The 25,457-nt window shown below is 34.2% G+C and overlaps 3 protein-coding genes and 1 non-coding gene across 4 annotated transcripts; 2 read left to right on the forward strand and 2 right to left on the reverse strand.

Moving 5' to 3' along the window:
* Positions 1 to 446: 446 nt before the first annotated feature.
* Positions 447 to 2,192, forward strand: LOC142622626 (cytochrome P450 94B3-like). The gene has a single exon (XM_075796141.1). It carries the CDS (start codon positions 511 to 513, stop codon positions 2,038 to 2,040), a length of 1,530 nt encoding a protein of 509 aa, XP_075652256.1. The 5' UTR covers positions 447 to 510; the 3' UTR covers positions 2,041 to 2,192.
* A 288-nt stretch (positions 2,193 to 2,480) lies between these two features.
* LOC142622625 (ATPase family AAA domain-containing protein FIGL1) lies at positions 2,481 to 8,906 on the reverse strand. The gene is made up of 13 exons (XM_075796139.1): positions 8,491 to 8,906; positions 7,551 to 7,689; positions 7,072 to 7,449; positions 6,417 to 6,646; positions 5,820 to 5,947; positions 5,603 to 5,721; positions 5,426 to 5,518; positions 5,018 to 5,119; positions 3,863 to 3,965; positions 3,350 to 3,433; positions 3,171 to 3,266; positions 2,922 to 3,049; positions 2,481 to 2,830 (listed from the first exon to the last, which is right to left on the reverse strand). The coding sequence occupies exons 1-13, from the start codon at positions 8,847 to 8,849 to the stop codon at positions 2,729 to 2,731; spliced, it is 2,061 nt and encodes a 686-aa protein (XP_075652254.1). The 5' UTR covers positions 8,850 to 8,906; the 3' UTR covers positions 2,481 to 2,728.
* Positions 8,907 to 13,750: 4,844 nt separating this feature from the next.
* Positions 13,751 to 13,822, forward strand: TRNAP-UGG (transfer RNA proline (anticodon UGG)). The gene has a single exon. It is a non-coding gene; the product is annotated as a tRNA-Pro (tRNA).
* Positions 13,823 to 14,147: 325 nt separating this feature from the next.
* Positions 14,148 to 17,172, reverse strand: LOC142621592 (SWI/SNF complex component SNF12 homolog). Its single transcript, XM_075794884.1, has 2 exons — positions 14,901 to 17,172; positions 14,148 to 14,566 (listed from the first exon to the last, which is right to left on the reverse strand). Exons 1-2 carry the CDS (start codon positions 16,448 to 16,450, stop codon positions 14,494 to 14,496), a joined length of 1,623 nt encoding a protein of 540 aa, XP_075650999.1. The 5' UTR covers positions 16,451 to 17,172; the 3' UTR covers positions 14,148 to 14,493.
* Between the last annotated feature and the right edge of the window lie 8,285 nt (positions 17,173 to 25,457).

A 25,457-nucleotide genomic window follows, 5' to 3' on the forward strand; every position in this document is an offset into this window, starting at 1 on the left:
GAAATACTACTCTATGCGTCGTACTAAAATCTCTCCAATTGTAGTCAGTCAACCCTTGGCACAAGGGTAAGGTTGTTTGTATGACAAGCGCCCAAATGAAGAATTAAATTTTTTTTTTTTTTTTAGAAACAGAATTTAAAAAGATAAACAAGCATCTTTTGGAGAATATGAATTGTTTAAAGTTTAAACGGAATACTTCAGCATTTTCTAAAAACTAACCGTTGAAGGCAAGACAAATAGAAAAATGGGCTCTCATATATAAGCACCGACTAGTATCAACTGCACATATCATTGTAGGTATTATTCTTATTTCTTTAAGCACAACTGCTCACAGTCTCGTTTAATTATGAATACACATTAAAATACAAAAGCTTGATTAGAAAAAATAATAAATTAAATTAATTAAAAAGAATATGTTATTAGCAAAAGACTCGCTTGCAACTTTGTAGGGTCCAAAAAGCATAAATAGGCTTCCCTAATAGACCTCATTACAGTTATTTCCATGCTAAGATGGGAGTCTTCATGTCTCTTGCTACACTGAAGCCCCTAACGTTTATGTTGTTTCCTATTCTTCTCTACTTGTTTCACGTAATTTTATGTGAACTCCGGCGGGTTCGAAAGCTTTCCAGCCATGGACCGCCAACCTATCCTATCATTGGATGCTTGATTTCCTTCTACAAAAATCGTGTGCGTCTGTTGGATTGGTATACTGAGCTCCTCACGGAGTCAGCAACCAACACAATCGTGGTGAACCGTTTTGGTGCACCACGGACCATAGTCACTGCAAATCCAGAGAACGTAGAGTACATGCTCAAGACAAACTTTAACAACTTCCCCAAAGGCAAGCCCTTCACTGAAATCCTTGGGGATTTTCTTGGCTGTGGTATATTCAACGTAGATGGAGAGCTTTGGCACACTCAGCGCAGGTTGGCCAGCCACGAGTTCAGCGCCAAGTCCCTCAGAGAATTCCTGATGAATGCATTGATGGAAGAAGTGGAAAACCAGTTGTTTCCAGTACTAGAGTCACTGGCTACCTCAAATGAAGTTGTTGACTTGCAGGAGTTGCTAAGACGACTTGCATTCAATATGATTTGTAAGGTCTCATTGGGGATTGATCGGTGTAGCTTAGATCCTTCACAACCCGTTTCGCCACTTGCAAAAGCTTTTGACATGGCATCAGGGATATGTGCAAGGCGTGGAGCTGCACCTCTTTTCTTTGTTTGGAAGGCTAAAAGATGGCTTGGAGTAGGATCCGAACGGAAGCTAAAGGATGCTGTTGAAGAAGTTCATGCCTATATCACTGGTATAATTCACAATAGGAAGAAGAAGATTAATCAAGGCGAGGTTTGCAGTGAAGATCTCCTATCTCGGTTAATTTCAGCCGGTCATGAAGATGAGGTTATAAGAGACATGATGATAAGCTTCATCATGGCAGGGAGGGACACAACTTCGGCAGCAATGACATGGCTCTTTTGGTTGCTTTCTTCCCATCCCAATATAGAGCAAGAGGTGGTTAAAGAGACAGAATTTGTGGAAGGGAAAATGTTGAATTATGAATCACTAAGGGAGATGAGATTGTTGAAGGCTTGTCTTTGTGAGTCCATGAGGCTCTACCCACCCGTAGCTTGGGACTCCAAGCATGCTATAGTCGATGACTTGTTGCCGGATGGCACTTTTGTGAGTGCAGGAGATAGGTTGACTTACTTTCCTTACGGGATGGGGAGAATGGAAGCATTGTGGGGGAAGGACCGGTTTGAGTTCAAACCGGATCGGTGGTTTCTTGAACCGGACAAGGAGAGAGGAGCACTGAAGAATGTGTGCCCCTACAAGTTTCCAATCTTTCACGCCGGTCCAAGGGTGTGTCTCGGGAAGGAGATGGCTTTCATTCAAATGAAGTATGTTGTGGCTTCCATTCTGAGGCGGTTCGAACTTAGACCAATTGATCCAGACCGGCCGGTTTTTGTACCACTCCTAACAGCTCACATGGCTGGCGGGCTAAAGGTTTTAGTTCGCAAGAGAGGGTCTGAGGTAAAGTTATAAAATTCAGTATTTTATTCATACCAAAATAAATAAGTATATTAGTCAAGGTCAATGCTTCTGACGTACGATCTGTTGGGCTGTAACATGCCAATGCCTTAGTTTTGTAATATAAACACAAGGGAGATGATTATATACAACAAATTATACAGTAATCTTTGTATAGACCTTTACCAGCCACGCATATTATAGTCAATCATCAAAATCAATCATGGGTATCCAATATAATCCAAAATTATGTGCCATTGAATTAGAGAACATGTGCTTGTGAAGACAGAACCAGTGTTTAATTTATTCAAGATGTGGTCAGAATATTGCACATGCGTGTTTGGAACGATTACTTCACATGTTCATTCAGGTTTCTTTTATTATTAGGAAGAAAGGGGTGGGCTGGGGGAGAGTAGGCATAATATGATAGTATTAGAAGTCGGCCGAACACAGTCTTTCTTGATAAACTAAATTGACTTGAAAAACTTTAGCTAAACTAATATTCCAATGGTTGGTCGTGCGTAAAATTACTACCATCATGCGTTCAAGTAAATTGCCATGTGAATTGCTCACATCTTGGGATTCTAATAGGGTACTACCACATCTTAGCATACAAGTCAATGAATATTGATTAATATCACCAACTACAGCTTTAATTTCCAGCTATTGATTTCTTTTCCCCTTGCATTAATCAAACTTACTCCTAGAGTGATAGGCTTCCAAATTGCTTGTTCCATTCATCATATGTACCTAGTTCATTCAAGGAAACTGAGGGCCTCACCTCTTGCAATGCATTTTCGAAGTCCTGTATGAAATGAGCAAAACAATCTCAAACAATCTAAAAGCTGAGGAGACATACTAAACGTTTTCTTGATATGCACGGTGCTTTCTCTTACCTGAAGAGTTACAGGCCGCATATCCTCCTTTTCAAGCTTTGTAATTTCTATGCCTTGTCTAAGAGCCTCTCTGAGTGGACCCATAGAAGCATCCTTCACTAGGTTTTTCATGTCTGATCCTGAATACCCTGTAAAAGAAAATTATCAAGCAAAGAAATTTACATACAAAATCCAAATAGAACTTCAAAGTTACAGCAGTACTGCAGAGACGCTAATGAATTTAGCCTGTACAGCATGTACAGTAGATACCTTCAGTCAAATTGCAAATGGTCTCAATTTCTTCCTTTGACAGCTTGAATAGTCCGTCTTTGTCTAAGAGATTACGTATAATCCAAGCTCTTGCTTCTGCATTGTCAAAATCAGCTGGTTAGCCATAAAATTATAGCATTGAAATTGTCAGTTAATTAACTGAATATTGTAAATTGCACCAGAGGAGGGCAGGGGTATATAAAGTCTCTTGGTAAGTCGCCTCCGTGCTGCTTCATCAAGTTCTTGGGGTCGATTTGTTGCTCCTGGAAAATGTAACCGTTCGTAAAAGTTATAGTACAATTGCCACAAAAGAGATTTGAGTAGTAGACTGTTGAGAGTAGTTCATCCAAATTTAAAACACTTTTAGTGGCATTGGGTTTGAAGAGAAAGAAACAAAACTGATATCACATGGAACATAAACAGATATACTTAACTCCCACCAAATCGGAAATGGTACCAATTAAGCCCCAAAACATGGTATGATGGGGCTGGCTTATATAGCTTCTATAGTTTGCTTAGCTTAGTAATGAGAATAGCAAAACGAAAACAAGTAGCAAGCTAATAAAACGTTTAATTGCTCAGAAAATTAAACTAAAACAAATCATTGAATTAAAGTTGAAGTTTCCAGAAATATATAGTGTCTCTCAAACATAAACTACTGATTTTAAGAACCCTCCATTTAAACAATTTACCTATGAGTAGGATTTGCTCACTGCCACTGTCAAAACCTTCCATTTCAATGAGGAACTGTGTTTTTAGTCGTCTACTTGATTCATGCTCACCTTCTGACTTACGCTGCAACCACACCAAACTTACCAATGAAATGTAATTACAAGAAAGGAATAGCAACTAATGCAATCATAAACTTGTACTGGTCATTCAGCAAACCACAAAGTATAATCCTCAAGTTTTTTTTCTTTTCTATTAAAAAAAATTGATAAGTAACAATATTTTATTGAAAAAAGGAACTTACAAAAGAGTAACAAAGCAGTCCCAAAGAGACACAGTAAGTGATAGTCATAATCTACAATGGAATATATTTCACTGTGATCCAAATCACAAGACTAATCCAACAAGGTTCTTAGGAAAGACGATTTAGCTGAATAATGAAGGCATCTACATCCTCAAAAGTATACTGGTTCCTTTCCTTCCACAAAGGCCATAAAAGACAAACGAGCTAAGTTCTATCCAGAAAGTAGTTCTACTACACTCTTGGGCATTACCCATTGTACTCCAAAAACTGAAAAGGTAAAAGTCCGCATTTCATGAGCAAAATCACAATGCAACAACAGATGATCAACATTCTCACCGCTACTTTTACCTGCAACATTGATTTATTAAACTAATCCCTCACATAATAAGATGGTCACCAGTTGGAATCTTTCCCCAAGCTGCTGTCCACACAAAGAAAGATACCGTTTTTGTTGCCTTAGCACACCAAATACTCTTCCAAGGGAACATCATTTCCCTTGTGCCTCTTAAAGCCTCTAAATATGAGCTAACATCAAATTCACCATCGCTAGTCAATGCCCATCTCATTCTGTCAGAACCCTTGCTGCTTGGAAAATCGGAGTATAAAATATCAAACAAAGAGTCAACCAACCCCAATTCTAAGTCAGTAACATCGAGAATAATCCTCAAGTATATACTGGCAAATTGCATTTGATGAAACTCGGAGCATATGATCCAGAGGTCTAAGATTCAGCAACAAGAAACTGACCAAAGTTATTCACCTACTTGGTAGAATTTTAATGACATTCAGGCTTGTGCAAGGGAATTGATACAGCATTTATTGGGGTTGACTTATACCAAATCATGACTGTCTTAAGGGCTAGAACATACCTTACCTGAGAAAGAAGTGAATCGATTTCATCAACAAAAATCACAGCTGGCTGACGACAACAGGCAACCCCAAAAAGAGCCCTCACTAGCTTTTCACCCTCGCCAATCTACATTCACCAGTCAAATTGTTGATATCAAAAAGTATCCTCTACAAAGGATAATGAGTTAAGAATAACACTAAAAAAAAGGATTTCAACATTGATTTTGTACATAATTTAGAAACAATGAAGAACACAAAATAGTACTTTTTATTTTCTATAATAAATAAGATTACCATTAAAACCTAATCATAATTACAGTTATGTATGTCAAGTTATTCTCATAAAGCTTCATGTCATGACATATTCCCAAACAAAATTCAGAGAATTTCACTGAACCATGAACATGTAAAAGTCAAGAAAAATAACACATACCCACTTGCTTGTTAATGAGCTGGCAGATATGTAGAAAAAGGTTGCTTTTGCCTCTCCAGCTATGGCTTTCCCAATCATTGTTTTTCCAGTTCCCTAAAACATGACAGCTACTCAGATAATAAACCGGTAAGGCGGAAACATTTAGAAGGCATATATTTATGAGGATTCATCACTTACAGGTGGACCAAAAAGAAGAAGACCTTTTCCAGGAGAACGACAACCTTTAAATATGTCAGGACGTAAGAGAGGCCATATGACCATCTCAGTCACACATTTTTTAGCATGATCCAAACCAGCTACAACATTGTCAGGAAATGAGACTAAATCAGAACCAGTACACATGCAAATTAACACAAATGAGATATCAAATGAGGTCTGAAACACCTGCGCTTACCAATATCATCCCATCGAACATTGGGATCCCTGTCCATGATCTCATTACTAACATGTTCAATAAGACGAGGTTCTAAATTCCTTAATTTTTCAGGAAGCTCACCATCAGGACCACATAGCATATCTAAACTGAAGAGTGAAGACAAAACATATGACATATTAGCAATTTAGTGGATAAATGTATACCTCACACAATTCATCATAATTGCTTTAATCTGAAACCCGCCCACAGAGAGAGAGAGAGAGAGAGACTGCACCAAACAACTTTAAAAAATTGAATATCACCTACTTCAGTACTTCCAATATTGAAAAAAAAAAAAAACAATTTTTTTTTTGTTGAAAGATCGGAACACCAACAAGAAGCCGTTACATATGGATCAATCTGACAGAGAATGGTGTCTGAAAACCACCATATAGGACTGCAGAGTTGGAATATGAAGCCACTGATTTGTTTAACTCATTCTAGTGAAAACACTACAGAGATGGATCAAACATTTGTTCAAGACCACTCTCTAAGAACTTATTATAAAACCTAAACGTTGGAAATATACAAGGATAAACTTTAGACTATTTACCATATCATGGTTACACCACTCACCATCTCTTTGTTGAGTCATCTAATGCATCATCGCACTTTCCACCTATTCGTGAAGTCACATTCCCAACATTGCCCCCATTGGATTTGATAGGGGGGATAAAACCACCGCGGACACCACGGCGTGAAACACCATATGATTTACCCCTATTGGCACAATTGTTATCACTTTGTGGGGAGACAGAAGCACTTGGTGATCCTGCCAAACCCCGTCTTTGCCTTGCATCCATTTCCTGTGAAAATGAAGAAGACATTGTTAAACATAAGGAAAACAATAGAGAAAAAGTTTTAATTTCCAATAAAATCAGATGATATACAAAGATTAACAAAAAGATATTTCCAAAGGCAAAATCATCTAGAAACTACATATAACTCAAATCTGAATGGAAGTTTGCTCTCGTCTCTTTAAACAAATTTCCCTATACACATGGAAAGTGCGTGAATTATAAAGATGTTTCTGCTTCAGGCTATAAACTCAAACTATCTACATCTACCAGCAACACCAAGGAAGCATGCACCACTTGTGTACAAATTGAGAGAAACACATATTGAAATGTTTTAGACGTATGCATAATCAAACAAGAAGTCCTCTCTCACGGCTTGATTTAGTAACAATAGACTTATATCAAGAATCTAACGTCTAAAGAAAAATGAATACCAATTTTGCTCGAGCAGTAACAAACCCATTGCCAGAAGCATCAGCATTAACTTCTTCATTGTTAGACGGTGACTTCGCATTATCTATCCTGGGGCTACTGATTTCCATGTGTGCCCGTTTTTCCCCCGCAGCACTTCCATAAGCTCTGTCTTCGTCTTCAACTTTTGGAAAAGATGAGACACCATGACCTTTTACTTGGTTGTTATGTGGGCGAAGTTTTTCCACAATAATGCAGTCGTCAGAGTTGTTGCTTTTGGAACTCCAAAACCCCTTGTTTAAGCCACTACTAGCTGTTGTCATGTTGGATGTCAATTTTGCTTGTGTCATAACTTTTGAAGCCTGGTTACTCAACCTGTCATGCTTCTCTATTTGACCTCCCTAAGAGAAATGGCACAACGAAAAGTTTAGAGCAAAATTTTGCATTATTAAATGCTAGTCTATATCCAAAAATACAAACAAATAAGCGAGGAATATAATACCAATTCATTCTCTGCTTTAATATTGGACTGCTGAAGAAGAGCTCGAAAGTACTTGGATTGTTTAATCCTCCCTATGTCAATCTCACCTTTTGTTCCAAAAACACAACCTGGAGCTTTCTTTGCTTGCTCAAATGCTCGGCTGAATGAAGACAACAGACAAATCATCACAACAGTGACGAGCAGAACAGTGGCCAACATGACTTTCAAAACTATTCGGTGTTGGTGCAGTAAGCAGGGCTTCTATATTAAAATTTCAAAGGTTCCTTTTTATCATTTTAAAGTTCAATTTCCACATACTTGAAAATCTATTTCCTGGATATAAATATAGTTCCGTCTATAAGCATTAAATTCAAAGCTTGCTAGAGCTAAGAGCTTCCAATAGTTACACACACTTCGAATCCAAATTCGCATAGCATTCATTCTTGCATCATTTCTAGGGTTTCAGCCTACTTTCGACCAGTAAACTAAATTTCAACCGGAAAAAAAATAAAAAATAAAAAAGCCTTCCAAGCTCGTTTCGTATTTCATAAGTTCCATTATTTCAATCAAGCACTACTCACATTTTTTTACCAAGAAAAATCATAATTGATAAACTCAGTGAATTCAATTACTTAAGTTCAGCTTCAATTTGTTTCAAACTCAGTCCTATCAGAATTAAATCAGAATTACGATTATGGAATAAATCAGAATTAAATCTCACCAAAAAAAAAAAAAAACCAAGGAAACAAAAAAGAACAGAGACTCCACAAGGTTAACTTCAGCATAATCACAAATTTTTTTTCAAAAAAATCCAAGTCTCATAAGCTCAGTGAGAGTTCAATTATAAGCCTAATTAAACACCTGATAATGAGGAACAGTAAATTCAAGCTTTAACGGAGTTCAATTCCGAGAAAAGATCAATAATCAAAACGATAAAGAATTGACGAAGAGAAATAGGTACCGATCGGAGTCAGGAGCGAGCGAGTGGCGAGCGGCGTTGATCTTGGCGGCGACTTCGCGGCGGATGGGGTAGATGAAGGCCTGGTCGACTTCGGATTGAGACTGGGAGTCGAGGAAGCCGAGGAGGCGGAGACCGAGGATCAGAGCCGCTGAGAAGTCGCGGCGGTCGAGGGCGAGCTCGGCACCGAAGAGGAGCGGGTGGAGGCGCTTGAGGTTCTGGTCCACTTGCTTTCTCCAGCATATCTCTTTAGCTTGTTGCTGTTGCTGTTGCTTTACTTCTTCTTCTATCTTCGCTCTCGAAGAAGAAGAAGAAGATGGTGACGGTTGTGAAATTTGCTTTGGCTCTTCGTTTCCCGCCATTTTTATTTTTGTGCTGCGACTCTGCGTTTCTCTTTTTTAGTTTTTAAAAGAGCCTGAGAGACAGACTGAGACCAAGAGCGTTTTGTACCCACCTAGTTTATATATATATATATATATATTTTTTTTTTTTTTTTTTTTTTTTTTTTTGGGTTCATTGCTTAAACAAAAAATTAGACAAAAAAATATAATTGTACTATTCAAAAATAAAAAATAAAACTATAAGAGTGTTTTATGAGGCAATTTAGTTGAATAAATTACAAATCTTTGCAATTTAAAAGTGTTTTTTAATCTAATAATGTGAGCGTCTAAAACAAATATTAAGAAGGTAGTGATTAAGTAGATGATTTACATAATTAATTTATAAGAATTGGAGGGTAAAAATTCCGCAATGGAAGATCTAAACAGCTTATTACAAAATGATAAGTAACAAAATTGTTGTTTATTGATGTGGAAGTTGCTTTCAAGAGATACAAAAAAGATTGGATTGAAAGCTAAAAACTCTTCTTAAGTCCTATTTTGCTTTTGTCTCTATTTCGTTTTTAGGTCTTCTCTTTCTACTTTTTTGAATCCCTTTTTATGCTGCACCTCCCTTCCTTATATAGGCACATTTCCCTTTCTTATCTTCCCCGTTGGCTTGCTTTTATCTAGATCTAGGGGATGCTTGTCCCATCACCCCTCTGCTCTGCTATTCTTTCATCATCAATAAGACTTTTGGGAGTGTTTTTATTGTTCAGGGTTGTCTATAAGCATTTAACGTGGAAGAGGTAGAGGTTAGGTAGAGAGCTTCTCATTAATGTGGAGGTGACCGGCTTTGTGATTCTTATCTCTTCGTGACATTTCCCGAGACAAGTTTAATGATGATGGCATCTTGGGCCAGAGGGGAACTGGTTACCCATGATTCCCTATGTATCCTCTATGGGAAGAGACTTGCTTATTTCCTTAGTAGGGAACCCTGGCAATGGTAGCTTTCTCAAGTCTCCGCGGGACTTATTCTTGGGGCTTGTCTTTTATCTCTTGAGTTTTTTTACTCATATCCACCTTTTTGGGCCACACCCATTATTAAGATTTGATTTGATGGGCCCTTAATTCTCGGCCCGAGCTCAAGTTCATCCCCAAAAATAATATCATAGAATTTTAGAATTTAAATTTTTAATCTTGAGTGTTAACAATAAAATATATTATAGAAATTGAAAATAATATGATCCTCAACATTTAGATTGAGTCAAATAACGTAATCATGGTGTGTAAAATGACTAAAATCCAAACATTTAAAATAAAAATTATGATTGATTATTAAAGTAATGAAATTTATATAAAATTTTAATCCAAATAGTCTTTTAATCTTTTTAAGAATCAGCGTTTAACTTAGAATTAATTAGAGTTTAAATGTACTTTTATGTCACCTTGAATTATGTGATTGTTTAGTAGAGTTTTTTTACCATACATCATCATCATAAAAGAATGTCATTTGCATACCAAGATAAGAATGGACATTTTTTTTAAATTTTAGAATAGATGGAAGAATCTAGTTGTTCATCAATATATATAGAATAAATTACTTTAACAACACCCTATGAGGGTCCCATTTGATGTATGTTAAGGAAGCCAAGAAATTTTTCAAGAACTAATTAGGACATGTTGTTTGTTGTTGTTAAAGATATATTAGATATATTAGCCCAATGTAATAGGTCAAAGCCTACTCCTACTTGTACTAGTAATCTAGGGTTTAGTTGTCTATATATACTCATGTTAGGATTCATTGTAACACAGGTTATTGTATAATACTCTTACATAATAAAGATGTAGCCCTTAAGGGATTCCTCTGTGGATGTAGGCCGACAAGGCTGAACCACGTAACCTCGTGTTCTCGGTATTCCTATTCTATGCTTCCCTTTCCGCATCCATTCTAGTATATACAACATAGTATAGCATATCACGTTGCTAATATATTTAACATGGTATTAGAGCCAAACTTTGTTCTTGGCATCAAACAAACATTTCTACACAATAAAGAAGATTCATACATGCATAGCACAGATCCATAGTACCCCTGCTTGTTTTCAAATCTGAACCCCACGGCATCATACAGCTTCCATGGATCATTGTCGCTATCTTACCGTTGTGTCTCAAATCACAGCCTAAGCAATCCATGCCTTCCTTTCAAATCTGTGCAAATTAAGGCATCGCCTGATGAAACCAGTACCACAGATGTGCTCCATGGCCTCTCGCAATTAAAACCTAGGAACTCGGCCTCCATCGGCAGTTGCACGTGCCACCACGCGCGGACAACAGCTCCAGATCCTCCTCCTATGCGCCGCCAAAATTCTCAACTCCCAAACAGGATTATGGTCACACGTGTCGCTTTGTTGGCCTAGTAGCTTGCCGATCTGCAAAACCGAGAAGTCCAGCCGTCGATCTCACTCACAAGCGCTACCTAGATTTTTGGCTTCTCCTCCATGCGCCGATTGACATCTTACGCTCCAGCTAAGCGCCAAAGAACCCCGCTGATGTCATCTGACATCATCACTCCATGTCAATAGCCACGCAAGCACATCCACGTCAGCCCTAATTCACGTTAGTGCCACATCATAGGATGACGTCAGCGTCTCTGCAGCCCGATCCGTGACCCAACCTAGAAACCCGGAACCGACCCGGATAGTGTAGCCCGTTGACTAACCTTGACTCGTTGAATTTTGGCTAATTATTGACTTTGAACCTTTTGAGTTTGACTTTTGCGTTGACTTTTAACCAAAAGTAAAAATCTCCAAAAGGGTCTATCTTGCTCAATTTTTCGCTTAGATTCCAATTTTGGACCTTGTTTCTTCATTTGAAACTCCAAAATTGGTCAATTGGCACATTCTTCATTGTGGTTTCTTCAAAGGCATTTTTCAAGGCATCTCTAAGGGATCTTTTCATGCTTATCCAACCTCAAGCCTTCATCGAGCTTTCGCCTTGAGTTTAAGAGAGGTAATTAGAGATATATTAGACATATTAGCCCAGTGTAATAGGTCCAAGCTCACTCTTACCTGTACTAATAGTCTAGGGTTTAGTCATCTATATATGCTCATGTTAGGGTTCATTATAACACAAGTTATTGTACTACACTCTTACATAATAAAGATGTAACTCTTAATGGATTCCTCTGTAGATGTAGGCCAACAAGGCTAAACCATGTAACCTCGTGTTCTTGGTGTTTCTATTTTATGCTTCTCCTTCTGCATCCACTCTAGTATATACAACATAGTATAACATATTGCGTTACTAATATATTTAATAGTTGTCAATGAAGAAACTTTGGACATATACAAAAACGTATTAAGCCAAAAAGACGATATTATGAGATTGTTTGCTCATAAACGCATTAAGACCTAATTATGATTGCTTATTGATGTAAGCCTTTTTTTTTTTGTAAGAAATAAACACACACAAACAAGGGAGAGAGAAATGGATTTTAACACAAAGACATATCACAAATTCCTTAAAGTTAGTCAAATCACCTTAAACAATGTTATTTTGTGTGGTTGTTTTATTTTCTAATGTGTGAATACACTACCACTAGCAAAACATTGTTCCAATCTTCAAATCTAAAGAGATACGAGCATTGTGGCCTTGGGGTCCAATATCACATGCTCTCATCATGTAGAGTTTAATTTCAAAGTTCAATCATTTACCACTTAGCTTAAGAGATTGTGTTGTGTGTAATATAATTTGCCCCACCCTCCCTTAAAAGTTACCATGGCTTTTGAGTGGAGTTGTGGTATGTCTTTGTATTAGAACCTCTTTCCCTCTCCCTTGTGTGTGTGTGTGTGTGTGCGTGTCTTTGTTGCTCAAAAAGAAAAAAATTTTTGGATTGAGTGTAGCATTGTGCGGGCGCTTCCGTCAAGTCCCACATTAGATAAGCACTTATGTTTTAGATAGATTTAAAAATTTGCAAGTGATTATAGTACTTGTACTTTCACTCTCATCTAGAATATAGCATGAATGAGATTAGAAAATTTTCCAAACATGACATATACTTAAATAATGCAACACATGACAAAAAAATATTATACAATGTATAACACTTATAATAATTTTAACACCTCTAAAACCTTCTCCCCTCTCTATGTGTGTGTGTTAAAAATACTTAGTATTATAAACAAAATTTAATAAATTTATATTTAGAGAAAACCAAATGCAATTAGATTTTGTCTTTTGTTGAGTTGGTTTAGTCCCAATGTTTGTTTTTGTACTTCTGCTAACCTTCAAAAAAATTTGTGTGAAAACATCATGTATACAAATTGCTTATCTTGAAATGTTTCATTTTGGTAAGAAAAATAACATAGTTCTCTTGACCTATTCATAAATGTAGTTTTATATCTTAATATAAACTTTTTTTATAGTGATACAATGAATTTTGTTAATGTTTTTTATACTTTTAAAAAATCCATTGAAAAGGAAGAACTATATTTTGAAAATGGTATCCTCATTTATCAATAGATTTTTCATTGAAATATGGATTTTGGATTTTTTTTTTTTTTTAATGTTGATTAGTTCAATATGGATTGAAATTAGATGAACACTTGGAATAAAAATAAGATCAATCTTCTAAAATTAATCAAAATATTAGTAGAATATTAGTATAAATAAATTTAGAGAAGTATTACGTTCACAACAAATCATAGGTGGTTAGTTGTTATTGGTTCAAAATTGAACTTACCACAGAGATTATTTTTTTGCTTCAACAATAACTAATAACAACCTGTCACTTATAATTTGTTGTGAAAATGTTATGGACATAACATTTCTTATAAATTTAACAAAATGTGCATACTTGTCTTGAATAAAGAGCAATTGGACAAGGACCACAAGGTTATAATCTCTAATTGCTATATAATTATATTCACAATAAAAGAACAAGAGGGCATTTGGTCTAGTGGTATGATTCTCGCTTTGGGTGTGAGAGGTCCCGAGTTCGATTCTCGGAATGCCCCGTTTTACTCTCAACTATAAGCCTTTTCCTCCCTAGGCCCAAGAATACCACATTGCTTCCGAAGTGGCGTAAACAAGTAAAGGTTCTATAGTTGATTATTTTTTTTGCTAATAGTAATAGGTTCTATATAGTTGATCGTCGAAAGAAATACTTGGACTCACATAAAAATAAACTCGTTGATAGTCAAACAGAACAGATCTACGCGTTGGTATTTGCTAATGCCTTCCTCATAATTTTTCTTTTCTTGCGATCGTCGGAAGAAATACTTGGACTCGCATAAAAATAAACTCGTTGATAGTCAAGCAGAACAGATCTACGCGTTGGTATTTGCTAATGCCTTCCTCATAATTTTTCTTTTCTTGCGAGACTCATAATTGATTCTACATTCATCAGTGAAAATATCCAAAAAGTCTGAAGCAGCAAAGAATACATCATCTGTATTTTTTATATTTGTTCATTAAGCCTAATCAGAAGCATAACAAGTACAGGCACTACTCGTGCAAAAAACATGCTACAAATAGTCTATTTTTACAAGTAAGCTGCTTCTTCCACAACCAACAATAGAGCAAATCATATATGTGATACTTCTGTTATGGATGCCAGAATGATCTTCAACTATTGAGCAAAACAAACGCCGAAAGACATGGCCCATCAAACAGCTAAGCAATCTCTTCACATACTTCCAGGAGCGTCACTTCCTGCAACTGGCTTGCGATTCAAATATCGGATAACAGCATCTTCAACCCTGTAAGAATTTACCAAGTAAGTCAAGAATGAGTGTACTATTGTCAAGGATTAACAAATTTACTTCCGATAAGGAATTACTGATGTTAAGGAGAACTTGGTCACATATAAGATTATGTAATCAATTGTACAGTTATTGGAAAGCTAATATAACACTGAATAATCTTGACCTGTAAAATTAACATGGCATCTGGAAAAAATGTCATGTCATTCCTCATGTCAGTGATGCAAATATCCTATAATAAGTGAATACTCAGTGACAATTTTCTTAGAGGATGACCCAAAAATATATTGCATACATCCAACAAAAGCAAATTCAATTTGGATGAGCTTACCATGGTTGGTTGAAGAAATCTGACCGGCGCTCTATTTCAGCACTACGACTTGCTTCTCCAGCAACAAGTTTCAAGTCCTTGCTTTGAGATTCGATCAATGCATTGATGAATTCCACCGGTGATTGACTAAACCCAAGGAAGAATGATCGCCTCCGGCGGTGCTCATGGATCTTTTTTATAGCACTGCATATTGCTTCATCACAGGTATCAATTTCTTTGTTCTTCTCGGCATTAGCCAATAGAGCAGACAATTCCCTCTGAATTGGAAAAGGCACATCAACCAACACATCATAGCAGGCAGTTCCGGCAGGACTATTTCCTGAAAGCTTGATCTTATGCTCCAAATGTATAGGCTGAGGTGGGAATAAATGCTGCGATATCTTCTGTGAAACCATGGTGAATTTCATCCTTTCTTCCCCAAAAACTCTTTGAAGAGGTGGATCACAATTGAAGAAAGAGGGGTCATTTGGGTTCTGCAGTTTTCTAGCTTTTACATAATGCCAGATTGCACCAATTATTCTCGGGCGGGTATCAACCTCAATACCAAGAACCTCCATCAATGCTGGTGAAAGCTTGAACTTCTCAGGAACATAGTTCATCTCCAAGCGTATGTTCACATTAAACTCTTTATCCCCTTTCCTCTTCACCTCAAAGCCCTCATGAGGCGCAGGGGTTCGAGCATTCTCCCACATAATGACATGGTTGTCCGGATATAGTCTCTGGTCCAAGGAAATGGTCACTCTCTTGAAGAAAGATGAGAATTTAGGGTACAAAGGGTTTGACTTTTGGACCACTCCAGGCTGATCAGGATCTACTCCATCTTCCAAGATTCTACCAACTATCTTAAGTGTCCAAGTAGGGGCCTCGGCATTTGGCTTCTTTGGAATGGTGCGAATCTGGTTTGTAAAAGTGTTGAAAACATAAATTCGAAGAGTTTTCTGCACACAGGGTGGGCTTTTAAGGGCCTCTTGGATGTCTACTTTCTTTCTTGCTAGAGCAGCATCGACACGAGCCTCAAATTCAAGAAGCTGGGTATATAGAGCAGACTCAGGCAGAATCGCTGCCACTTTATCTTGTAGCTGTTTCTCGGGAAGCTTCTGCTTTTTTCTCCGATTGGCAGTGAACTGCTCCATTGGTCTCAAGGGGGAAACCATGTGTGTAGGGGAAACACCAAGAGGTCGAATCGGGGGTTTTTGGGGCATCCGCTTAATACTTGAATTACCGGGCGTTGACATGGAGGGCGAAGATCCACCCAAATTACCAATGCCAGCTGAATGGTTCTGGCTGAGTGACAGCCCTTGAGCTTGTAAATGAGCTTGGAATTGGGCATGTGTCGCTTGTGCTTGAGCTTGAGCGTGAGCCAAGGCTTTCGACTGTGCCTGTGCAATAGCATGCGCTTGGGACAGCTGATACTGATTTTGAAAGGCGGCCTCAATTTGTGCTTGGGCTTGTGATTGTGTAAACGAAGGGTTTGTGGGCATACCAGCATTGCCAAAGGGCGATGAAGAGGCCCCAAGGCTCTTAGGCTGGTTATTATTGTTCGCAGACATAGCTATCTAATCGATTAAAGTCCACCCAGAAAAACCTAAACCCAGAAAAATCCTAACTTTTCCTATTCACAGCCTCATACTACTTTAGACCAAACATAAACCCTAACTAGAAATGTAAGCTCAAAGCTAATTTCAACAAACACCCACAAAACCCTAGCAACACAAGAAGGATCAAAACTCGTTAAAATTCAAACTTTTAAGAGCTAACTTCAAGTATTACACCAAAAGGGTAGGCACCAAAAACCTCAAGAATCCCTAATTTTGCAAGATAAATAGTAGATTTGCGGACCAGAGTGGCTTTCTAAAAACCCTAATTCGAGTTACGCATAGCAAGTGTTTGTGAAAAATACTCGAAATTAAGAAGGGGGGTGTGCAAAAATATGGAATTTGAAAAAATACCCAGATTGTGAAAGTGCAAATTGTGTTGGTTTGGGGAGTCCACAATGGGAAATGAAATTGAAAAGCGAGAAATCTTGAGCTTAAAAGGAATTGCGTATGAGAGAGAAAGCGCAAGGAAATATGGTAAAGAAAATCTTACAGAGTGGGAATAATGGAAGCTTGCTCGCAATTTTTTGCTTCCCACCACCTGAGACCGAAGAGGGTGCGAGGAGACTTGCTTTTGTGTGCCTTTGTTTCCTTCTTTCACTCTTTCTTCCCTACTCGCCTAGGAGGAACTGAGGAAGTTCGTGGAAAATGCTTATTTCTATTCTATTAAAATAATTAATTAATTACCTTTTAATTTGGGGGTATGTTTCATTTAGGCCTTAAAATTTTTTTAGAATTGATTTTTTATTTATTTTGCACCATATATGTATCATTTCATTAAGATTTTATAGTTTTTTTTTTTTTTTTATAGATCATATTTTTATTTTTGGTGAAAAATTACATTATTTTACCACCTTAAACTATACCATGATTACATTTTACATTATAAACTATGAATCTTATTACACTTTGCATCCTAATGTTAAGTTTGCTGTTAATTTAAATAGAAAAGTAAGTCATAGCGTGAAAAGACTCAATTGCTCATCTTTTCAAGCCCTTAAAATCAAATAATAAATTACATTTTACCATTCTAAACTATATTCCCAATAATACTTCGCATCCTAAACTTTTGATTTTCATTTAAGATAACAGTAAACTTAACATCGAGGTGCAAAGTGTAATAAGAGCTGTAATTTAGGGTACAAAACGTGTATTTAAAAAGTTTAAGGTGCAAAATGTAATCAAGAGTATAGTTTAAAGTGGTAAAATTTAATTTAATTTATCAATATCATATTTGTTTATTTAAAAGTTATAATTTTGAGTAAGTTTCATTTACTTATGAAATAAATATTATTTAAACTAGTTTAAAATGTGACTAGAAAACATATGCTAAAAGGTTTAATTGAAACGTTTTTAAAAACCTTGAAGTTTTTTTTTCTTTTTTTTTTAGAATCAAAAACCTTGAAGTTTAAATGAAAGATTTTGAAAATTTTAAATGAAACATACCTAAAACTTTAAGGTTTCAAAAGTAATTCATTCATAACAATATTAATAATAAAAAGTTACATCCGCCGATCCTTTTATATGACAATCCCACCTATGTTATTTTATTTGTTTACTAGTTACTGGTTTTTCTTTTTGAGAGAGTTTCAACCTATGGTGTCCGCTCTTGATAATAGTTATTTATTATCAGACCAAGATACCAATCAGTTTTTGGTGTAGGCGGAGATTGAACTCCTAATCTCTTATACAATCATCAGAGACTTTACTAGCTGAGTTAACTGGAACTCACTTTACAAGTTACTGATTAGTACTATATAATCAAAATAATTAAATAAATATTTATTCATATTTTAAATTACTTTAAACTACATAGAATTTTAGTTAAAATAAAATTTAAACATTTCTTGAAACATATGAGATAGTGTTTTTTATTTTTTATGATTGAAACAAGTAACGTTTTACATAGAATAAACTATTAGCAATGGAATTTAATTCAAGATAAACTATCTTAATAATTAATGAAAATGTGGACACTTGTGTAAAGAGAAAATAGCTACTTTTTTTTTTTTTTTTTGAGAATGAGAAAATAGCTACTTGACTTTTGACACAACCACAATTTTTAAGACCAAACTTTTATTATATTGTATTTGGTATAATATGATATTGCTATTCTCACAATTCATTTCACAAATTACTTTCACCAAAAAAAAAAAAAATCTGTATTATGATTAAAAAAAAAAGAGTCAAATTTGATTTGTTTTCGCTTCTTTTTTTCTTTTTTTTTCTATGTGGATTTTGATTTCTGATTGATTATTAATTTCTTAAATCCTAAGTCAACTTACTGAAAACAATAATATGTAACCTAGTGCATTTTAAAGGCAAATAACCAACTACATTACCTGAGGTAACGCTTACAACTTTCTCACAGAAAAAAAAAAAAAAAGGTAACACTTACAAAATATAAAGATTTAGTCACTAATCTTAAGAAATAATAAATACTCTTTAATTTAATTCGTCACCTAATTAGTTTATCTTTTGCTTAGTGGAACTGTGGAGAAAACCCATGTTCAAGCATCACAATTCACAAGTGAAGACAGGATGCCATTGGACCAAGAGTCCATTGGATTCCTTTTATAAAAAATAATTATTTCAGTATTATATATACAAAGTAAATAAATTTTTTTTCTCGTTCTAAATTAAAACTGTGTTTTTCTTAATATTTATGTCTAGTACTTTATTTGGCGAAAGAAAGTTGTCTAGGACCAGGTTTTATCAACCAAAAAACAATTTATTATTAAAATTATTTAAAATAAATAATGAACCTCTTTTCAAACTTCTTAAAACTTTAGTTTATTGACTTTTGGAAAAGGACTTTGTCATTGACTTTTAATCATAACGTTATTTGGTGATTTCCAATAAGTTTATATATTTTTTTAATTAGATGCGAATTTTGACAAATCTACCATTAGATTATATTATCTTCATATATTTTTCATGTTTGCAAAATTTTAAGGTGATAAAAAATTATTAGTCATGTCATCAATTAATTGTTTAAATTCAAGGTTTTGTAGTTTAAAACAACTCATGAAAGATGAGTTTATGGATTGACTAGTAAATTAACATTCAATTCACATAAAAATTGGCATGAATGTTAAGAACATATTGAACAAGTAATTAACGATGAAATTTTCAATATATGAATTTTATAACAAATTATTGAGTAATGCAACATTAGTTAAAGTTACACCAGGTGTAACTTGAACCCAACCCATATATATATAAACTCTCCTTCTCAAAAAATTTTCTAGAAACTCTTGATATTCAAATTTTAATAAGAATAATATCTTTAAACTTTGACAATATAGTTTTATTTAAAGCAAATCATGTTAACAATAATAGTATTATACTTATAATACATCACGTGACATAAGAAGAAAAATACAAATAAATAAACTGTAAGATCACAATTTGTACCTAAGCCCAATAATAAGAATGATATAGGCCCAAAAAGCCCAATATAATAAATTTGTAGAGAGTGGGTTCAAAATCTAGTTCCTTATGAGCTTAGCTAACAACGGTAGTGGCTCAAGATCACAAAATGATATTGATAGACTAATTTGTATGATGAATAATTATCCTCAGACTCAAGCCGATGAACTGGTTCTTATATTTCTTTCTTCTTAAAGACAGATTACAAAAATATTAAATCTACAGTGGTTTCTCTTTTTCTCCTCCGATCTCCCTTTCTCTTAGGCTTTCCTCTTCCTTTTATACTTCCCTTTCTCCTCTCTCTATCCTCCACGTATGGATCAGATTATCGGTCAGGATACTTGTCCCATTAGCACATTCCTGGAACTTTTAAAGATAGCTATAAGACTGAACACTACTACTCAGGCATCACTTCCTCATTAATGCGGCCAGAGAGTTAGTTGCAGATCATTCAATGTGGTGACAACAGTTTTTTCTTTATATATTTCATGGTTTTCCTTTGTCCTATACCCTTGTGTTGCACATCCTTATCAATAGAGTCTCATGGGACGTTGCCTCTGGATGACAAATAATTCATTCCGACCTCTGCCTAGCTGATCTGATGAGATATTCCTATTCAGATTAGCCTCTCGGATGATCACAATCAGACTTTGCTTCTTTATAAACTTACACAGACCCTTAGTAAGACGTTTACCCATCCTCGGACTGCTTAATGTTCTTGACCTAGGCCTCAGGCCCAATATGCATATAAATATGCACTCCTAGGCCCATCTCTCCCCGCATAAACTTTACCAAAAAAAAATGTTTTTCATTAATAAATTTTACCAAAAATTTATTTTTTAATCCTTAAACTTTAAAAAGTTATTTTTTCATCCTTAAATTATTGAAAATATTTTACCTTTTGTCCCTAAACTATTAAAAATTTTATTTTTCATTCTTATTTTTGTCTCTAAACCATAAAAAACTATTTTTTTTTACAAGAATTTAAGGATGAAAAAAAAAACTTTTTAAAAGATAGGGACGAAAAACAAACTTTTGGTAAAATTTAAGGACCAAAATAATATTTTACCCTAAATAAATAAAAGAAAGATAAAAAATGTGAGGGTCATTCACATGGTGCAAGCCTAAAGACATAACTTTTAATTTTATATGATATGATGTGATATGATTTTAAGGATTTTTTTTTTCATATTAACACATATTTCTGAAGGATTAAAATTTTCATCAAAATATGTGGGTAGATTCCTTTATTTATTTATTTTATTTTTGTATAGCATATTCTCTGAACTAGAAAATACATGCATGCTTATGATTTGTGCCTCAGTTGGAAATATACTATAGAGAAATAAATTTTTTTATAATTTATATTTAAAAAAAATTATAGACAAGTATTTAAATGTATATGATTAATAGTAAAACTTAGGTACAATTTTTAGGTACATGATATTATAGGTTATCAAACTAAATTTAAATATATGACTGCATTGATTAATAAAATAAAAACAATATTATCTCTTTAAACTTGAAAGGAGAATTAAATTCAATAAAGTTTTTTCTATTTGAATTTAGTATAAAAGAAAACATAATGTATTTTAAGAATTATACTTATGCTATAGAATAAAAGGAAGTAGTAGACACCGCAAATAAAACTAGAGTAACAGTATATACAACTTTTATATATAAGTGGTCACACACTTTCTTTTGTTATTGCCGAAAGATACAATAAGCAGTTTTGTTACTGAAATGTTATATATATTTCTTTACAACTAGGCATATATATATATATATATATATATATATATATATATATATATATATATATATATCAATCAGTATATACAACTTTTATACATAAGTGGTCACACACTTTCTTTTGTTATTGCCGGAAGATACAATAAGTAGTTTTGTTACTGAAATGTTATATATATATATATATATTTCTTTACAACTAGGCTATATATATAACAAACTTTTTCTATCTCTAAAACTCATGAAAATTGTTGTCTGTTTTTCAGAAAAAATATTAATGATTTTATGACTAAAAAACTTAAATATTTGCATATTGGTCTTGTTCAAGTTGCTATTAAACCATTGACTAGAAAAGGAATTAATGCTTATGTTCTTGTGTGTTTAAGAGATGCTAGATTTAAGAAATTTAATGATAGCATTCTTGGTATGATTACTGCTTCTTTGTATGATGGTCCTGTTTATTTTGATTGTTATCCTGATTTTGCTCTTGCTCTTACTTTGGATGATCCTAATATTGTTAAAGCCTTAACTTTGAACATATTGACATTTGGTTATGACATGGATGAAGGCAGTAAGCCTTTTGCTCTTATTTATCGAATTTATTATTGATTGCTTGATTCAATAAAGTTTTTAATTCAATAAAGTTTTTTCTATTTGAATTTAGTTTAAAAGAAAACATAATGTATTTTAAGAATTATACTTATGCTATAGAATAAAAGGAAGTAGTAGACACCGCAAATAAAACTAGAGTAACAGTAAGTGGTCACACACTTTCTTTTGTTATTGCCGAAAGATACAATAAGTAGTTTTGTTAATGAAATGTTATATATATTTCTTTACAACTAGGCTATATATATATATATATATATATATATATATATCAGTATATACAACTTTTATATATAAGTGGTCATACACTTTCTTTTGTTATTGCCGGAAGATACAATAAGTAGTTTCGTTACTGAAATGTTATATATATACACACACACACACACACACCCCACAGAAGAATCCAGAGAATCTATTAAACATGTTGTTAAGAGAGATAATGATGGTATGCCCATTTTTGATGAAAATATTAACCGAGGTGTTCATGATGGTGTCAATACCCTGGTTTATACTATTCTCAAACACTTTGTTGGTACTCCTTCTAATGTTTCATCTCACCTATCTGATTATCTGAATAATTTGAGATGTCCTACTAAGTCTGATTACAGATGGTACCAAGATGTGTTTATCTCCAGAGTAATGCTCCGGAAAGATTCCACGAAGCCTTATTGGAAAGAGAGGTTTATTGATGGTCTACCTCCTATCTTTGCTCATAAGGTAAAACAATAATTAATTGGTAAAAATGATTTTATTAATTATGATAATTTAACTTATGGAGATATTTTTAGCACTATTAAAAAACTAGGAATTAATATGTACAATGATGAAAAATTGTTAAAACAACAATTAAAAAAAAAACAAAAGCTAAATATGAAATGGGTAATTTCTGTGAACAATATGGTTTTCCTCCTATTGCCCATTCCAGGCAAAAAGGAAAAAGTAAACATGATAAAGTTTACAAAAGTTATTCCCATAAAAAGCATAAAAGATACAGAACCAACTTTGTTAAACCCAATGATTTTTATGCTAAAAAGAAATCTGCTTTTAGAAAACATGATAAACAGAGATCAGGTAAAGGTAAATATTTTAACTGTTGACAAATTTGGCCATTTCATTAAAGACTGTAACCAAAAGCCTGGTAAATTGAACATGTTGAACATTAATGATAATGATAAAAATGAACTGTTTCAGATTCTTGAATCTGCTGCTTCAACTGATTCCTTTTAAGAGGATTTCTCCTCCTCATTTGATTCTGCTTACCACTCTTGCAGTGATACCTCTAATTCTCCTAATATTAAACTTGGTTGTAGAGATTCATGTTGTAATATGATAAAATTTGTTAAAGTGTTAACTAAGAGTGAAGAAAGTGACGACTTGCTATTAACATTAATAAGTAAAATTGAAGACCCTAATTTACAGAAAGAATATCTTGACAAGTTTATGAAAAACTTAACAAAAGAAGATAATGTTAAATCACCTAAATCTACGATAAGTTTTGAAGAAACTATGGAAAGATTAATAAAAAGAAAAAAAAAAAAGAATTAACTGTTTATGATCTCCAACATGAAATAAAAACTGTTAAACAAGAAATAATTCAGTTAAAAAATGATGTTAAAACTGTTAAACATGATAATGGTAATCTTAAACAAGAATTGTTAATTCTCGAGATTAATAAAAATATGGATAAACATCAGTCTGATAATGATGAGCAAGAAGATGGAGATGAATCCATTCAACAGGCTCCTCCTTCTGGTAATGTTTCTGGTAAAGCCTTGATTAATTTAATTGATAATCAACTTGCTCTTGTTAAACATATGATGCTTTAAAAATGGTTCACTAAAGTCAAGATTGTTGTTTCGCGTGATTATGCTTTCAATACAATTGCTATGATTGATTCTGGTGCTAATGTTAACTGTATCCAAGAAGGATTGATTCCTTCAAAATATTTTGAAAAATCTACTGAAAGATTGGTTTTTGCTAATGAAACTCAAATGAAAATCAAGTATGAATTAAATAATGCTTATGTTTGCCATGATAATGTTTGTTTTAAGATACCCTTTGTGCTTGTTGAAAACATGACTAATAAAGTGATACTTGGACTTCCCTTCATTGCTACCCTGTATCCTTTCCTTGTTGAAGACGGTGGAATTACTATTGATCCTTTTGGACAAAAAGTAAAATTCAAATTCTGCCCAAAGTTTGAAACTGATAATGATGATGCTTTTAATCTTATTCATGCTAAAGTTAAACATCTCAACTTCCTTAAACAAGAAGTTAGATACAAAAAAATTGTTGAACAACTTTCTGATAAACTGTTGCAATAAAAAATTGATAGTTTTCAGAAAATTTTGATGGATGATGTTTGCTCTAATATTCCTAATGCTTTTTGGTACAGGAAGAAACATATTGTTGACTTGCCTTATATAAAGACTTTAATGAAAATGATATTCCTACTAAAGCCCGACCTATTCAGATGAATGTTGTAACAGTTGAATTTTGTAAAAATAAAATCAATGATTTACTCAAGAAAAAACTGATTAGGAATAGCAAGTCCCCTTGGTCTTGTTTTGCTTTTTATGTGCAAAAAAATGCTGAGCTAGAGAGAGGAACCCCTCGTCTTGTTATTAATTATAAGCCTTTGAACAAAGTCTTAGAGTGGATTAGGTACCCTATCCCCAATAAGAATGATTTGGTTCATAGGTTGAGTAATGCTATTGTGTTTTCAAAGTTTGATATGAAATCTGGATTTTGACAAGTCCAGATTAGTGAAAAAGATAGATATAAGACTGCTTTCACTACGCCCTTTGGTCACTATGAGTGGAATGTTAAGCCTTTTGGTCTTAAGAATGCTCCTAGTGAATTCCAAAATATTATAAATGATATATTCAACTCCTTCAGTCATTTCACCATTGTCTACATTGACGATGTCTTGATTTTCTCTAAATCTATTGATGAACACTGGAAACATTTGTGCTCGTTTCTAGAAACAATCAAAAGAAATGGCCTTGTTGTCTCTGCTAAGAAAATCAAACTGTTCCAGACCAAAGTAAGATTTCTTGGCTATGATATTTTTGAAGGACAGATCCGTCCTATTGATAGAGCTATTCAATTTGCTGACAAATTTCCTGATGAAATTATTGACAAAACCCAACTTCAAAGATTTCTTGGTTCC

The sequence above is a fragment of the Castanea sativa genome, chromosome 1, assembly GCF_040712315.1.
Source record: "Castanea sativa cultivar Marrone di Chiusa Pesio chromosome 1, ASM4071231v1".
Classification (NCBI taxonomy): Eukaryota; Viridiplantae; Streptophyta; class Magnoliopsida; order Fagales; family Fagaceae; genus Castanea; species Castanea sativa.

Excerpts from the sequence above, each read along its gene's own strand:
- LOC142621592 (XM_075794884.1), bottom strand. The coding sequence starts at position 16,450 with ATGTCTGCGAACAATAATAACCAGCCTAAGAGCCTTGGGGCCTCTTCA. Across the intron at positions 14,567-14,900 it reads GATTTCTTCAACCAACCATG|GGTTGAAGATGCTGTTATCC; the intron begins GTAAGCTCATCC and ends AAATTCTTACAG.
- LOC142622626 (XM_075796141.1), top strand. The coding sequence starts at position 511 with ATGGGAGTCTTCATGTCTCTTGCTACACTGAAGCCCCTAACGTTTATG.
- LOC142622625 (XM_075796139.1), bottom strand. The coding sequence starts at position 8,849 with ATGGCGGGAAACGAAGAGCCAAAGCAAATTTCACAACCGTCACCATCT. Across the intron at positions 7,690-8,490 it reads CTCGCTCCTGACTCCGATCG|CCGAGCATTTGAGCAAGCAA; the intron begins GTACCTATTTCT and ends GTCTTCATTCAG. Across the intron at positions 5,722-5,819 it reads TGTTCGATGGGATGATATTG|CTGGTTTGGATCATGCTAAA; the intron begins GTAAGCGCAGGT and ends ACAATGTTGTAG.